General features: G+C 37.9%; 1 protein-coding gene across 1 annotated transcript in view; it reads right to left on the bottom strand.

Annotated features, from left to right (window-relative positions):
- Nucleotides 1-14,031, bottom strand: part of TES (testin LIM domain protein) — a 61,057-nt gene extending 47,026 nt beyond the window's left edge. The window contains exon 1 of the mRNA XM_037039554.1: nt 13,832-14,031. Within this exon, the coding sequence (XP_036895449.1) occupies nt 13,832-13,858 (27 nt within the window). The 5' untranslated portion in view covers nt 13,859-14,031. The remainder of the gene's footprint in view (nt 1-13,831) is intronic.
- Nucleotides 14,032-14,503: the final 472 nt, after the last annotated feature.

Raw genomic sequence — 14,503 nt, 5'->3', positions numbered from 1 at the left:
CCACTGCTCTAAACAGTCTTTTGAACTTGTCAGTTTTGATACATTTTAGTATTTCTGTTGGTTTTTATTTCACCTCTTTCACATTGGCAAAATGTTTCCTACTGAGGACTTTTTTTCATCCAAGGAAACAAGCAAGGAAACAGGGAGGGTGGGGCACAGGGGTCAAGCTGTTTTGGGTCAAAAACTGCTCAACTGTCAGTGTGGTGGGGCAGGTGTGCTCATCATGAAATGGGCAAATGTGCTGAATGGCTCTTCAAAAAAAATTCACTGAAGTCAAACACAGCCCGTCACAATAACACCAGCTGGTGCACTAATACTGATGGGTTCCTAGAAGACTTATCTAGCAGTTGAAGCCTGTACTACAAGGGGACCACCCTCCAGAAGATAATTCTGGTTTTTTTTAGTCCCCCCTCATATGTACACACTTCTGTGTACACTTTCAGACAAATATACTTGTATTACAGAACTCAATCATGAATGAGAACACAAACTATCAGGTTTAACAAGCAAAAAATTTCCAGAAATATATTTAAGAGAAAATTTTCACAATTTTTATAATATGCTCTAGTCCTCCTTGAAATAAAATTAAAATGGACAATGATTTATATAAACTTTATGGCATTACATACATGTACCTGATGATGGAATTAAGTAAAATAAAACAAATATAGCAATACTTTGTGATATCAGGATGCAAATTACTTGATTCAAATTAGATAGTATTATAATCAGCAGTTCATAACTACTTTTCGACTACTGCTTACTTATTCAAAACCTAATGTATCCTGACAGTATTATTATGGGCAAAATAGTTTATTTTTTAAAAAGATCTGCACTTTGGGTAAGCAAGTGATAAAACAAAGAATATTCTGTCCAGTTCATGCTTGTTCCTTATGAAAAGGTATTCCAAAGTGGTCATTATCAAATTATATTCATACTATTGCATAAAGGAAATGTCTTGAAATGTTCATTAGAGTACTTCTCCTGTGGAGTCTACTCGAAAAACGCCTCCTCCTGTATCTGTGACTTTAAGATAATTCAGGCTATAAAAAATGTCAGAATTAATAGGCTACGATGGCTGCTAAATTGCTTTATCATTAGGATTGGCTAAGATCTGGCTCCAAGAAGGACACTGCGGTGGCACATGCTTTTATACACAAGCCCTCCAAGCCTCTGATTTTTAGCTATAAAAGGGGATTTAAAGTCCCTGATTCTAAAAGGCATCTGTTGGAATCCTTTAAAAGAATTTAAAGTATGACAAACACTCCTCATTTGGTCTTTTGTTACTACCTCCAACTGGCTCTAAAGAAAAGATCTCATAGCTGAATACTGAGAGACTTGTATTAAGATTCCACTGATCTAAAAACTTGAATATTACCATCACTTATGCCAGGCTTAAGGGCTGGAGTATCACTTCTTTAGGAGTAAGCTGTTATAACAGTTGGTGAAGGAAAGGGAAGGGTGACTGTACAATTAATTATGTGACTTATTGTCACTAATTCCCTATCTAATCAGAGCACATGCAAGAAGAAAGGACAGTAGAGATGTGCTTTTCACACAGCAGAAAAATGAAGGGAAGTGGCTTGAGATCTTTTTGAGGAAGTTACCCAGCAGCGTAGGAGGACCTAAGGGAACCTGGACACTAAAACCCATTGAAGGGAAGGCACAGAAAACCAGGACTGGGAGAGGGGTGTACAAAAAGACATTCTCATTTTCCACTTTTGTCCAAGATAGGTGAGGGGCATTTAGAACAAAAGCAAAACCTTATAGCACAGATGGGGTCTTTTAAATGGAGAACAGAAGGGGAGAGATGCAGGAATTCTCCTGCCAAATGCTATAAGCTAATCACTCATGGCCTAGCCATTTCACACCATCCCTTACTTGCAAAAAAAAAAAAAAAATGAATTGTGTTTACATGGTATGGTGTTTAAACATAGGAACCTTAACTAATTTTTATCCCATCTTTTGATTTTTCATCTGTTAGAGAAGTGGTTTGATTTCACATGCTTTTTGTTCTATATTTAGACTATAGCCCAAGGATTTCCCAACTACAAAGGATAAATATCCTTTTACATTTGTCTATATGATTCAGGGGAAATAACTCTAAAAACATGTCTGCACCACTTTTTTACAAGTAGGAACAAATTTCAGTTGCACATTAATTTAATTTTCCTTTATTTTGATGAGACAACAAGCAAACAAATCAAAATCAGATCGGACAAGATTGGAAAGAGGGCCCATTCTCAAGCGACCGGTGATATTAAGGGAGCTACGGTGTCCTCAGTCTTTAATATGTACGTAGGCCGATGAGGGTGATTCAGAGTAGGAAAACCCTCTCTATGGTTCACTATGGCAGACGAGAGGGCTTGCAGCCTAGTAACAGATGAGGTGTAAATCATGATTTGTTACCTAAAAAAACCCTTGAACTTAGTGGCTCATTACAACTGTTTATTCTGTAGTTTCTGATTGTGATAATTCCACTCAAGCTTCTGAAGTTTGACACCTTTAGGCTAGGTTCAGCTGACTCACTGCATCAGCAGTCACCTTGGGACTGCTGATCTGGAGGAGCCTCAGCTGAGATGTTTCATCTATTCCATGTGGTCCGTCATCCTTCAGCAGGATACTTCACTTGGTAGCGGCAGGGTTCCAAGAAAGTAGTTAGAAGCCAAAAGGTCCCCTGAGGTCCAAGCTTGGAGTACCCATAACATTACTTCCACCACGGTCTACTGGCTGCCCAGTCTATTGTATTCAGAGGGTAGGATAATAGACTTCATTTCAATGGCAGGTGCTATAACAAATTATAGCCATTTTTGCAATTTACTACAAAAACTCTGAGATTCTGTTCAGGAAAACATACCTGTTCCCTATACTGGACCAGAATACCTGGTAATTTTAAATGCCCCCTCTCTAGAGAAACTAATTAATATAGCTTTGGTATGTACTCAGACAAGTGCTGGAAATGATTATTTATAAATGTTTCTTTTATCATAGAAAATTAAAATTGAAATAATTTGCAAAAAATTAAAGGAAAAAAATAAATCCAATATTTTAATACATCCAAAGTATGAACTTCAAATGAACATTTCTCTGTGACTAGTAAAGCACCAAGTATCCATAGTTTCCTGAAAGCATGCTGTCATAAAATGCTTGATAATATATATAAGGTGCCTATTAAATGGTTTGAAGATCTATGAAGGATTTTCTTCCCTCTACATTGATTTCTTGATCATGATTATAACACATCTGTTTACTGTTGACACCATATTTTGTGCTTTAAAACATTCATCTTCATTATCCTGATGCCCTGGGTAAGGTAAATGGCTAAAGCCCACATTTAGATAAGGATCCTGATGATTGGAGGGTTAAGTAACTGCCAAATTCACACAGCTAGTAAGTACCAGGTCTAAGAACTGAACCCAGAATTCTCTCTCTTTTTTTAAAGATTTATTTATTTATGTATCTTTAGAGGGGAAGGAGAGAGGGAGAGAAACATCAATGTATGGTTGCCCTTTGTGCGTCCCCTGCTGGGAGTTGGCCTGCAGGGAACCAGCCATGTGCCCTGACTGGGAATCGAACCACGATCCTCCGGTTTGCAGGCCTGTGCTCAATCCACTGAGCTACACCAGCCAGGGCCTGAACCCAGAATTCTGAAACCGGGTAATCAACCTCACTGCAATGTCAGTTAGAACTCCACACTTTTGCTTAAGGTATCCAATGATCCAAGGAAGTTGAAAAATAGGTGGAATCAACATGGTCCCAACCCACAAGGGCAGCCAAGCACATATCAGCTAAAACTCCACTGTGACATTTCCTCCTCTATCTCAAGAGAGATGACATAGTGTATTAAATATGGATCAAAATTAGGCCCTGGTTGGTGCAGCTCGGTGGATCGAACGTGGGCCTGTGAAGCAAAGGGTCGCCAGTTCGATTCCCAGTCAGGGCACATGCCTGGTTGCAGGCCAGGTCCCCAGTAGGGGACACATGAGAGGCAGCCACACATTGATTTCTCTCCCACTCTTTCTCCTTCCCTTCCCCTCTCTCTAAAAATAAATAAATAAAATATATTTAAAAAAAAAATCAAAATTAGGATAGAGGTGCAGATTCTCAATTATAGGCTTGGCTCCTGTACTAGCTCAGTGACATGCTTCCTTAATTCAAATCTATGACCTGGAAAAATGACAAGTTACTGCTGAGTATGTACCTTGTTTTTATTTTAGATGAGTCAAAACTGAAAAGTAATAGTGCAAATACCAAGAATTTTTGCAGCCACGTTCTTTTGGTCATGCTATTTATTCTTCCTACAATGCCTTTCTTTGCCTAATGAAACAATTTATCCTGCCGGAGTTAGTCTCAATGTTGCTTTCTCCATAAAATACTCCCAACCCACACAATTAAAATTTATTACTTCTGCTTCTGAGGTCATAATAGTGGTTTGTATTTCTAGTATTGCAGCAATACTCAAAGTGTGGCAGTCCATGACAAAAAATATAAAGAAGCTGAGAATAAGCAACTAGGAATTATTAAGCAATTTGATGCACTTAATAATTCTTTAAAATTGGCCTCTGGTCTGTCTTTTTTTAGTAATTCATTTTTATTGTTTTTAAAAATATAGGCCTACAATAGATTCAGAGTATTTTTTAATGGTTCTGCACCACAGGTTTTTGAGAAACATCATATCACAGCATTTATTTCATTCTACCCAGCATTGTAGTTAATTTATATTCTATCTTGCCTACCTGCTGGCTGGCCTGCCTGCTTTTTTTATCTGCCAAAGCTGATACCACAGTGTTTTGGCAAGGGGAGGGTGGGGAATACAAGCTCAACAGGTGATACTAACAGAAATAGAGTTGAGATTCTTCTGTAGTCTTACATTTAAACTCCCCTCTTAGTATTCCCTACAAAAAACAAAAGGTAACTTTCTTTTGTTTAGCTCCCAACTATTTTTATTATAGGCCAGTAACTCATAAGGAAAAAAACAAAACAAAATGATTTTTTACCTTTACTTTGTGACTCATTCTATCACAGCTTTCATAATGTTATTCATAGAAATAAAAAAATCCATCTAACATCTGCATGATCAGTTTTTAAGGACACATGATATCACTTCATCTTCAAACAAAGCAAGGGCAAGTTCAGCATGGCTACCAACTTATTAATAGTCTCAGCACCAAGGCATTTGTCTGAGGCTTTTAGCCTCTTTTTTGTTAGGCTCACTGGCGAGATAAAAAGCTGGACACGTGGAAACCCGTTACAATTTTGCATGGTGATCAGAATGTCCCTATAATAAAAACAAACTGAATCATTTATGATTTGAGGACAATCCAGCATTTCAGAGATTAAATATATATACACAGTAGTAGTCTTGTTGTTATTTAGCAGATGAGATCTCAGCAATTCTCACTGCCTGGCTTCTCTTACCCTTTAAGCAGTCCCCCATTCTTAACCTAAGGATCACAGAAAGTGGCAATCTTACACTATGCTCGTATCCTTTTGTGAATATGTCTAAAATAAAGGCAGTGATAACTAGAATCATCCAATTTTTATAGCTATGCTCTCAGTGTGACAGAAACATGAATGCTTTCCTAGCTCTGTTCTCAATTATACCTAGTGGTTTTTATCCTGTACCACCTTCTGCTGTTTTCTTATTTTTGGCACTAGATAGGGATTATACTGGTGGTTTGAGAAAGAAGAGTAAAGCAAGTGAAGTCATTTTAGGGTCACAGCATGAACTTGCATTAGAAAATGATAGTTATATGTACCCTTATCTCTTTCTTTCCCAATTATGTAAGTAGGGAGTTGGGTAGATTGGACACTTAGAAAAAGCAAACAAACAAGTAAAACTACTCTAATTTTGACAGGAGCTTTTTTATAGGAGAGTAAAAGGCTGCAGCTGGAGAGTTGAAAAGCATAACATCTAAATTTAAATCTCTATTAACAGTGCTTCAGACAATTGTTTTAGTCCTCATCTGAGGATACACTTATTGATTTTAGAGAAAGGGGGAAAGACGGGAAGGGAGATAAACACTGACATCATCAACACTGATAGGTTGCCTCTCATAGGCACCCCAACCTCTGACCAGACTCAGGACAGAAGCCTGCAACCAGGCATGCACCCTGACTGGGAACTGAACCTTTGACCTTTCAGTTTACAGGCAATGCTCCAACCAATTGAGCCACACTGGCAAGGAATCTTAAGACAAATTTTGATACATGAATATTCACTGAAAAACAGGGGTGAACTTAATCTACTACCAAATAATTTTTCTAATATCTTGAAAATCTACGAGGCTCTGAAACCTATTTTTAATTTGGTTAATCTGTTTTTCTATTATCCTCTCCTGAAAAAAGTTGATGTTATAATTTATAATTTGCATGATGTCCTCTGAACACCATTTGTAAAAAGCAAAATAATTTCCTGTATGTAATGTATATTAATGATCTAGTAGACAGATTTTTAAAAATCATAGTTTCCGTTACTATGTCAGTTGTTACTAAAGAAACATTAGTAATGACTGCAAACAGGAAACACAACCCAAGAATGACTCTTTCATAATCAAGAAGACTTAGTTTATGTTTATATGGGTGTAAGGTTGTAATTATTACAGCCTTATTCATTTATGAGCTTTTTTCCACATTTTAGTACATAAAAGCTGCTTTCTCATTTCTTTTCCATTTGTCATTACTTAGGATAAATGAAATAAGAATCCTTACTTACAAAGTTTGCAAAACCAGGAATGAATGCTAAGAATCACCACTAAAACTACCCATTCTTTCTGTGTTAGTGGACTAGTGCATGGCTGACATGTAGAGTTCATCAGTGGGAGTCATCTAAGTTGTGCTTACTTTCCATCATTTACTTTGTCATTTATTTTCACTCACTTTTTTAATTCTATTATTCCTCTCAACAGTGTTAAGTTCTGTGTTCCAAGGTACGTTGTCCTTTTGTTCACACCATACCCCAGAGTCTACGACAGTGCCTGGCACAGCGTACTCACACAGTTTCTAAATGAATCATTGTATTTGGAGAGAAATAACTTTTAAAAACAAACAAACAAAAAAATCTCCACTATTTTTCATTTTCCTGTAAGTAAATATCACGGAAAGTAACACTTCTAGGCTTACTTCACCCAGGCTAATGGATGAGTCTATTTGCCCCTGAAGCTTCATACAACAGACTTATAGGACTTAAAATTTAACATGTTCAAATACCGCACAAATATTAAAAAGGTGAGCTAATTAAGTAAAAAGTTGAAAAATAGCTAAGATTTATAAAAAAATTACTCAGTTTAGTACACTTTGGCATTTCATTCAAAACATACATATATTTATACATTCTTGGCTTGTGTGATTTCTAAGCATTTTGGAACTTTATTATGCTTATAGACTATTGATAATATTTTCTGCAGTCAAAAAGAGTCATAAGATTTGGAGAAATCTTGGAAATCACTTGGTTCCTCCCTGCTGATTTTATAGATACGGAAACAGATCCAAAGTAACCATCACAAAATCTAGAGTGGATCCAGATCTACCAACTCTCAATCCAGAGTGATTTTAACAATATATTGATAAACATAAATGAGAGAGCTAATATACCACAGAGCTTTCCATACACTGTAGCTCTTTACATATACTGGGTACTTTCTGATTTTTTCTAATTTTTTAACCCACTGTGGTGATTTGGTTTGTAAAAACAACTTATATTCAAATCAGCACCAGACCAAACTCTATTCCTACTTCTAGTGATCAAAAAATAACATAGGAAATAATTGTCTTTCATCATTTATCACTAAATAATAATTTGAGAATGATCATCATTCTCTTTCTAAGTAGACCCTTCAGTGCAACCTTTGTTGTACTCTGAAGGTTCACAATTTAAACTCCATGTGCATAATGCTGGTATAATCTTGAAGCTCAGTGAAAGCCTCATAAAATAGTTGACCATTTTGGTGTTTCTCACTGTTTCTTAATGGATGCTTTTGTATGAAGAATGGGAAAATTAAAACAGTGACAAAAAAATAGTTCTCCTCCTACCTAGCACCGAGTGTTTCTTTGTTTATTTAACTGCTTTATTCTTAGCTGTCTAGTCTGCCATTCCAGGGACACTTTGAGTACTTTGCTGCTAGGGAAAGGAGGGGCTGAGCCTACCATTCTATGTGTAAGGCTTTCTCTAAACTCTAGAGTTCAGCAAGTAGAATGTACTCTTCTACAGCCCAACTGTGAGTGTCCCTATATAGTTTCAGATGTCACTGGCTGAATCCAAAGCAGAGAGCCAAATATGGGGTCACTATTGTTCAGGAGCATATTAAATAGGTAGGAGACAATACTACCACAGCTCCCAAGAAAAGTTGGGAAGTTGGAAGAATACTATAAGATAACAGTCCAGAATATTACTGGAGGTTATGGTATACCTATGCCTGTAAAACTCCCAAAAGTTCTTTTTCAGGATACTTCTACTTTATTTAGACGGTCTTGGTCCAAGGAAGGTCAATGGCAACTTACACAAAAAGGCATCCATAAAATATGGATAAAATGTTAATAAAATATGAAAAAAAGTAGGGTGGTAATTTTATTGGAAGAGAAATTACCTCCTCCAATATATTTCTGTTAAATAAATAAAAATGTTAAAATATACTTTGTTATTTCTCTTTTTATATTAAGGTAATTAATTCACCATATATTTTGTGAGCAAGGCAGTGATATAAGAAGACTCAGAAGCTGGGTTTCATGATGGGAGGAGCATAAATTCTGAAGACATAAATTCTTAACTCATGTGGTTAAGATCATAGGTTCTGCCAGGTTCAGATTAACCTATCAAAGCCTCAGTTTTTTTATGCTTCAAATGAGGCTAAAGTCTACTTCATGACATTACTTTTGAACAGCACACAAAATAGTTATGCAAGTATAAATATGAATCCATTTCTCAATAAGCATGCAGACTAGGTAAGAAAACTATAATCTAGAACAGTAATTTTCAACCAGTGTGCCACAGAATTTTTAAAACATGCAATACCTGACTTTAGTCAGGAGCACTGACCTGTCTTCCCCTAGATTTTGAAATAAAAAAATGACAACAGCCAAAGCAACAATAGCTATCTGTTGCAAATGAATTAAAATTATACCTATATTTTGTCGGATCAGCATAAGATATATATTTTTGGTGTGCCATAAAATTTTAGTAATTCGTTTTTGTACGCTATGACATGAAAAAGTTTAAAAATCACTGATTTAGGGGGAAAAAGTGATGAGCGTCGTAAGAGTTACAGATAACGATGTTTTGGAATTCAGAAGAAAGATTTTACATCTAGCTTAGGAACAATGAGAAAGATTTCATGGAAGATGCTACATGGTGGGGGGGTGCCTTGAGGAATGAGTAAGATTTAGTATTGAAGATAGGAACACAAAGTCAAGAGGTGAGGCAGTGGTACACAGTTAATAGCCAGTTGAGAAATACTCAATTCTACTTCATAGTGTAGCATAATCGAACAAAATCAATAGAAAACTTACTATAGTTCTATTCAAAAACAATATTCAGGGCAAGTTAGAAAAAGTGACTTTTCATATCGAATTAATGTAATGAATCACATCATTGGTTAGAGGAGAGTAGAGCTGAGATGAGGACTAATTTACTTCCTTCTGTACTTGTTCTGAGAGGCAGAGTAAACTGCCTCTATGGCAGAGCCCTGGAAGTACCTTGCCCTGCCCTTCCAATACCCCCAGCCTTGCCAATGATTCTTGCAGCAAGAATGGTTCCAAGCAGAAATCCAACTATAGATTTGAGCATCAAGGTCACTATATACCGTACTTGCCTTTTCCATTTCAATCAGGGAACACCTAAGAGAAAATGTTCATTCAAATTTCTAATAATGTCTGTGGTTCAGTATTCTATTTCCAACTGCAACCCCCTGGTTTCATTTATTTTTCTTTTTCCCTAATGACAAGTTTTTAAAACAAGTTTGGATGCTAAGAAAGGAGACTTTTCAGTGGTCTGTAATCTTTAAAATGCATCTCATCTCTTAAAAATAAAATGAAAGGAACAAATAAAAGGGTACTAGAAAAAATGCAAGATGTTAGAAAGACAGAAGTTAGAGGGAAAAATGAGTAAGTCCTGAAGCAATTCCAGGCAGCATATGGAAATTACTGTAGTTCTTTTTCCTTCTAGAATGGTTCTTGTTCTCTCTGGTATGTTATTTTTTGTTCTTTTTTATTATTATTTATTTTTCTGGTATGTTTTTAAAGGAAAAAAGTGATTCTCATGAGAAAGTAACATGAAATAAAAGAAAACAGCTGGCTGTGGTCCATGATTTATCATTCACCCCAAAATGAGACTCTTTCTGCTTTTCAAAGGCCATTGTTTTTTTCCAAATAGTCACAGGCTCCACTTACCCAAAGTCAATTACAGTGAAGAGACTGAATGAAAACATAAGGAATAAGTCTAGATGCATCATTCAGAAGATAGGGCAAAGATATAAAAGTCAAATTCTATTTTAAAATATTATTAAAACAAATAGTCTGTATAACCAAACTAGCTCTTACATCCTAGCAACAGCTCACTTACTTTAAACAAAACAAAATATAGTAAAATCTAATTATAAAAAATTTCTTGTTTTTGTGATAGTAGGTTTTAGCTGGTAATTAACCCAAATGTTTGCAAATGATTTGCACACCAACTTCTTTTATAAAGCAAGAATCCTATAATAGGATCATCCACTTGGGTTGTGGAATGAAGACAACCCTCTGTAGTTCTTCTTTACACAAAATGTTAACATAAAAAAAGAAATAACACCTTTAATCTGCCTGGGGAAAATTCTTTAAGAAATCAGCAGTATAAGGATTTTAGAAGGAAAAAAATGGCACATATCTTAAAACAGAAATCAAATTTAGTTTTCTTTAAATGGTTGGTTGTGTCTTTGTTTCAACTTCCAACCTGGCTTTTTAAAAGTTACATTCAAACTATTATTTTTCTTGTCTGCCCAAGCCTAAAACGGAGACCTAAAAACTATCTAGGTACCCACAATAGGGTGAGAGGGCTCTGCCAATAGATTGAGATAATTTTATGATGTTTCCTTCTTCTGGTGTGTTAGAAAACAATTTCTAAAGGGAATGAATTTTCCCCCCTTTCGCTGTTTTTGTTTATCTGCATGTTTGTTTTTAGATTGGGGCTAACACTATAAAACACATTCCTGGATCTCCAACCTTTGGCCTGCGAAACTTTGTGAAATCCACAGAATACCAATTCTATCAAGGCGCCTGCCTGTGAAGGCATAGAGAGGGTATGGTTAGCAGTCAAACTGGACATCTTTGGAGTTGTTTAGTAGTTTCCAACTTACTGGTTGAGGAAAAAGTAGTGAAGGATTTGTTATTGTCATGGGATTAACTGTAAAAGTTTTAAACTTATGGCTTTCTATTGGGGGGAGGAAAGGAGGAGGATTAGAAAGAAGGATATGATTCTCAGTCAAAAAGATTGCCTTTTAAAGTAAAGGGGAGATGATGGAGAATAATTATACCATATATCAAGGGCATTATTTATCATACTCCACATTTTAAAACTAAGGAAATTGTTTATAAATGATGTCTGAATTTTTCCTTTGCAAACATAAAGTTAACTCTTAACTTTAGATTTTTTCTCTTGGGATTATTCCTTCTTTGTCTCAAACACTTTTTTTAAAAGTTAAATTTATTGGGTTACATTGGTCAATAAATTATATAGGTTTCAAGTATACAATTGTATGATACATCATCGTATAGTACATTGTGTCCTCACCACCAAAAGTCAAATCTTCCAACACCATATTCAAATACTTTCAAAATCATTTTTGGATGTTGACTTTTTTTTTCCTTTAAGTAGACTTTATTTTTCAGAGCAGTGTTAAGTTCAAGCAAAATGAGCAGAAGGCAGCTTCCATACACCCATCCCGCACACACATAGCTATCCTCAGTATCAATATCTTACACCAGAGTGGTATATTTGTAACAACTGATGAAGCTACAGTAACACATCACTATCCCCTGAAGTCCATAGTTTATATTATGGTTCATTCTCAGTGTTGTTTAGTCTATGGGTTTTGACAAATACAGCATCCAGCACAAATAACACCCACTTTTATTACAAAATCACAAGCATGTAATTCTGTAACATAGCAGCATCACACTCAAGCATACCATGACACTTTAGGTGAACTGTTCAAATCGCTGTCAGTCTCATGTGAGATATTGACATACTCTACCAATCACACTCAAGCAAGCCTTACTTCTGCCAGACCCTATATATAATCACATGTATCCACCATCAGAAATATTCTCTGCTTCACCTATTCAGCCCTCCCTCCCTTACCAAAGGATGCTGACTTTTAAAAACGAGCTTTGGAATCAATATTTATAAGCATGGGCAAGTTTTTAGACAACTACTAATTTTTAGACAACTACTAAATTAAGTAACTGTAACCCACTTAAAAACAAAATAGTGTTCAACAGAAGGAGCAACCAAAATGCTTTCTTAGTGGTAAGCAAAATTAACAAAAAATATTAGTGTCATTTCACTACAAATAAAAAAATTAAGAAACCAAGTGGAAAAAAGACTAAAATACAATCACACTACTCTTTAAATTACCACCAAACCAATGTGGCTCAAAGGACTGGGCACCAATTTACGTTACTTTTTTCTGTCCCTGAATTCCATTTTGCATGTTGGTTCTCATAAGGCATGATCTGTTTTCCCACTGAAAGTGTTTATTTTTCAACAGCTTGCTAACCTAATATTTTGCATTTTTATACATTTAAAAATCCAATTTGGGGCAATTTTGAACTGAATGCTCAGGTCAGGAATTTTATCTCTATAAGACAAAATGTGGTAATATGGGGCCATAGTGAGCAAGGGAAGAAATTTAGGTTCTCTTCTCTCTCTGCAAATCTTCCTTCCCTATTTGATAAGAGACAGATGGCTTAAATTTACCGCAAAGTAAATATGAACAATTCCTTGGAAAGAGACCTTTACACACACAACATTATACCGGAATGTGACTTCAGTGGAATCTGACATCAGCATTCCATTTGAGTCACAGTCCGGTTACCACCCTTTCCTCTCAGGAGAGGAAAGCTCAGGTAACCAGAGAGCAGTTCCCGTAGTACCTTGGGTCCTGGCGCCCAGGGCAGCCAGGCGGGAACTGTCTCTGGGAGCTAAAAGCACTGGTGACAATCACTGTTTGGGGCTAGCATCCAACAAGGGAGAACGTTTTCTTTGAGAGATAACTTCTAAGAAGGAGACAGTGCTTTGGAAGTAAAGAATGAATGACCCCCCCAAATCATCACTTTTCATATTATCACTAGCCGCGGGTGAAAAGGAAGTCGATTAAATCAGCACTCACTTTGGAGAGCCTCTAGCAGCCAAGCTGGAGGGGAGGAGGTCTGAGCTGTCAAAGTCACACAAGTGCCCCTAAACCACAGATGTTTAACAAAGTTGCACTTCCTGAGACAGGAAGAGGTAGTGTCCTGGTCTCGCCCGAAGCGTCGCTAGCCTCGTCCTTTTCTTTTTGGGAGGCAAGGCGCAGCCGAAACATCTTACGGAAAGTTTGAAACACTTCCAACCGTTGTACGTGGTTAGACTGGAGTGAGGCCCCGCGCCTGTCCTTGCTCGCGCTCCTGACTCTCCGTAGCTCCAGGATTTCAGGAGTTGACAGGGAACTGGAGCAGCCCTTCCACCCCCAGGGCGAGTACCTGCGCCCCGGGCAAGGGTCTCTGCCCGCTGGGCTCCGGCAGGCCCTGTGCCCCACCTACCGCCTGCGGGCAGGGGGCGGCGCCCCGTGCAGGTGTAGTGGCGCCGCCCGCTCCCCCCTACCTTCTTCACTTTGGCCTCCAGGTCCATGTTTGTGTGTCAGAAAGGCTCCGTCTCCTGTTCAAGATCTCACATCCAAGTTCACCTGGCCTCCGACTACACCGTGGGTTACGAGGGAGGGTCGGGGAGAGTTAGCTGCCGGGACTCCGGCCCCGCTGCAGCCGCCAGTCATCTGGCGCTGTAAAACTTCCGCCGCCCAGTCCTCGGAAGCCGTCTGACTGAGGGACGGGAAACAAAGAGGCCTAGGCAGCCAATGGCAGCAGGGCAGCGCCGGCAGCCGCCAATCACCGAGCCCCTCACGCACCTAGGAGCCTACTGCGCCTGGCATCAAGGTGAGGAGCCGAGTGGAGTTACGTCCGGGGCGGTGCCTTAGGAAAGTGCCCCTGGAGCCATGACCTGTCCCTTCGGATTCCTTAGTGTCTGTTAACCCACTTCTAAAGTATTGGGGACCCAGCCTTCCCCCAGCTGATGATGAGGACGGTTCCTTTTCCATTCTGGCAGCGTGTACAGTACTTGGGTTTCCCTTGACCTGTATCCTGAGGAGTGATTATCCCACTACTAACTTCTTGATTTAGTTTCAGGGTAAAACGAAAGACAACATACTGCGGAGATTGTTAGGGATCGCTGTGATAGGCGTTGAACCCCAATTTCACTATTGGATTGTGGAGAGAGCCT

This window comes from Sturnira hondurensis, unplaced genomic scaffold, assembly GCF_014824575.4.
Source record: "Sturnira hondurensis isolate 20B ecotype Veracruz unplaced genomic scaffold, ASM1482457v3 Scaffold0025379, whole genome shotgun sequence".
Taxonomy (NCBI): Eukaryota; Metazoa; Chordata; class Mammalia; order Chiroptera; family Phyllostomidae; genus Sturnira; species Sturnira hondurensis.
The sequence above is the reverse complement of the archived record's forward strand: the minus strand, read 5'-3'. Positions and strand labels throughout refer to the sequence as shown.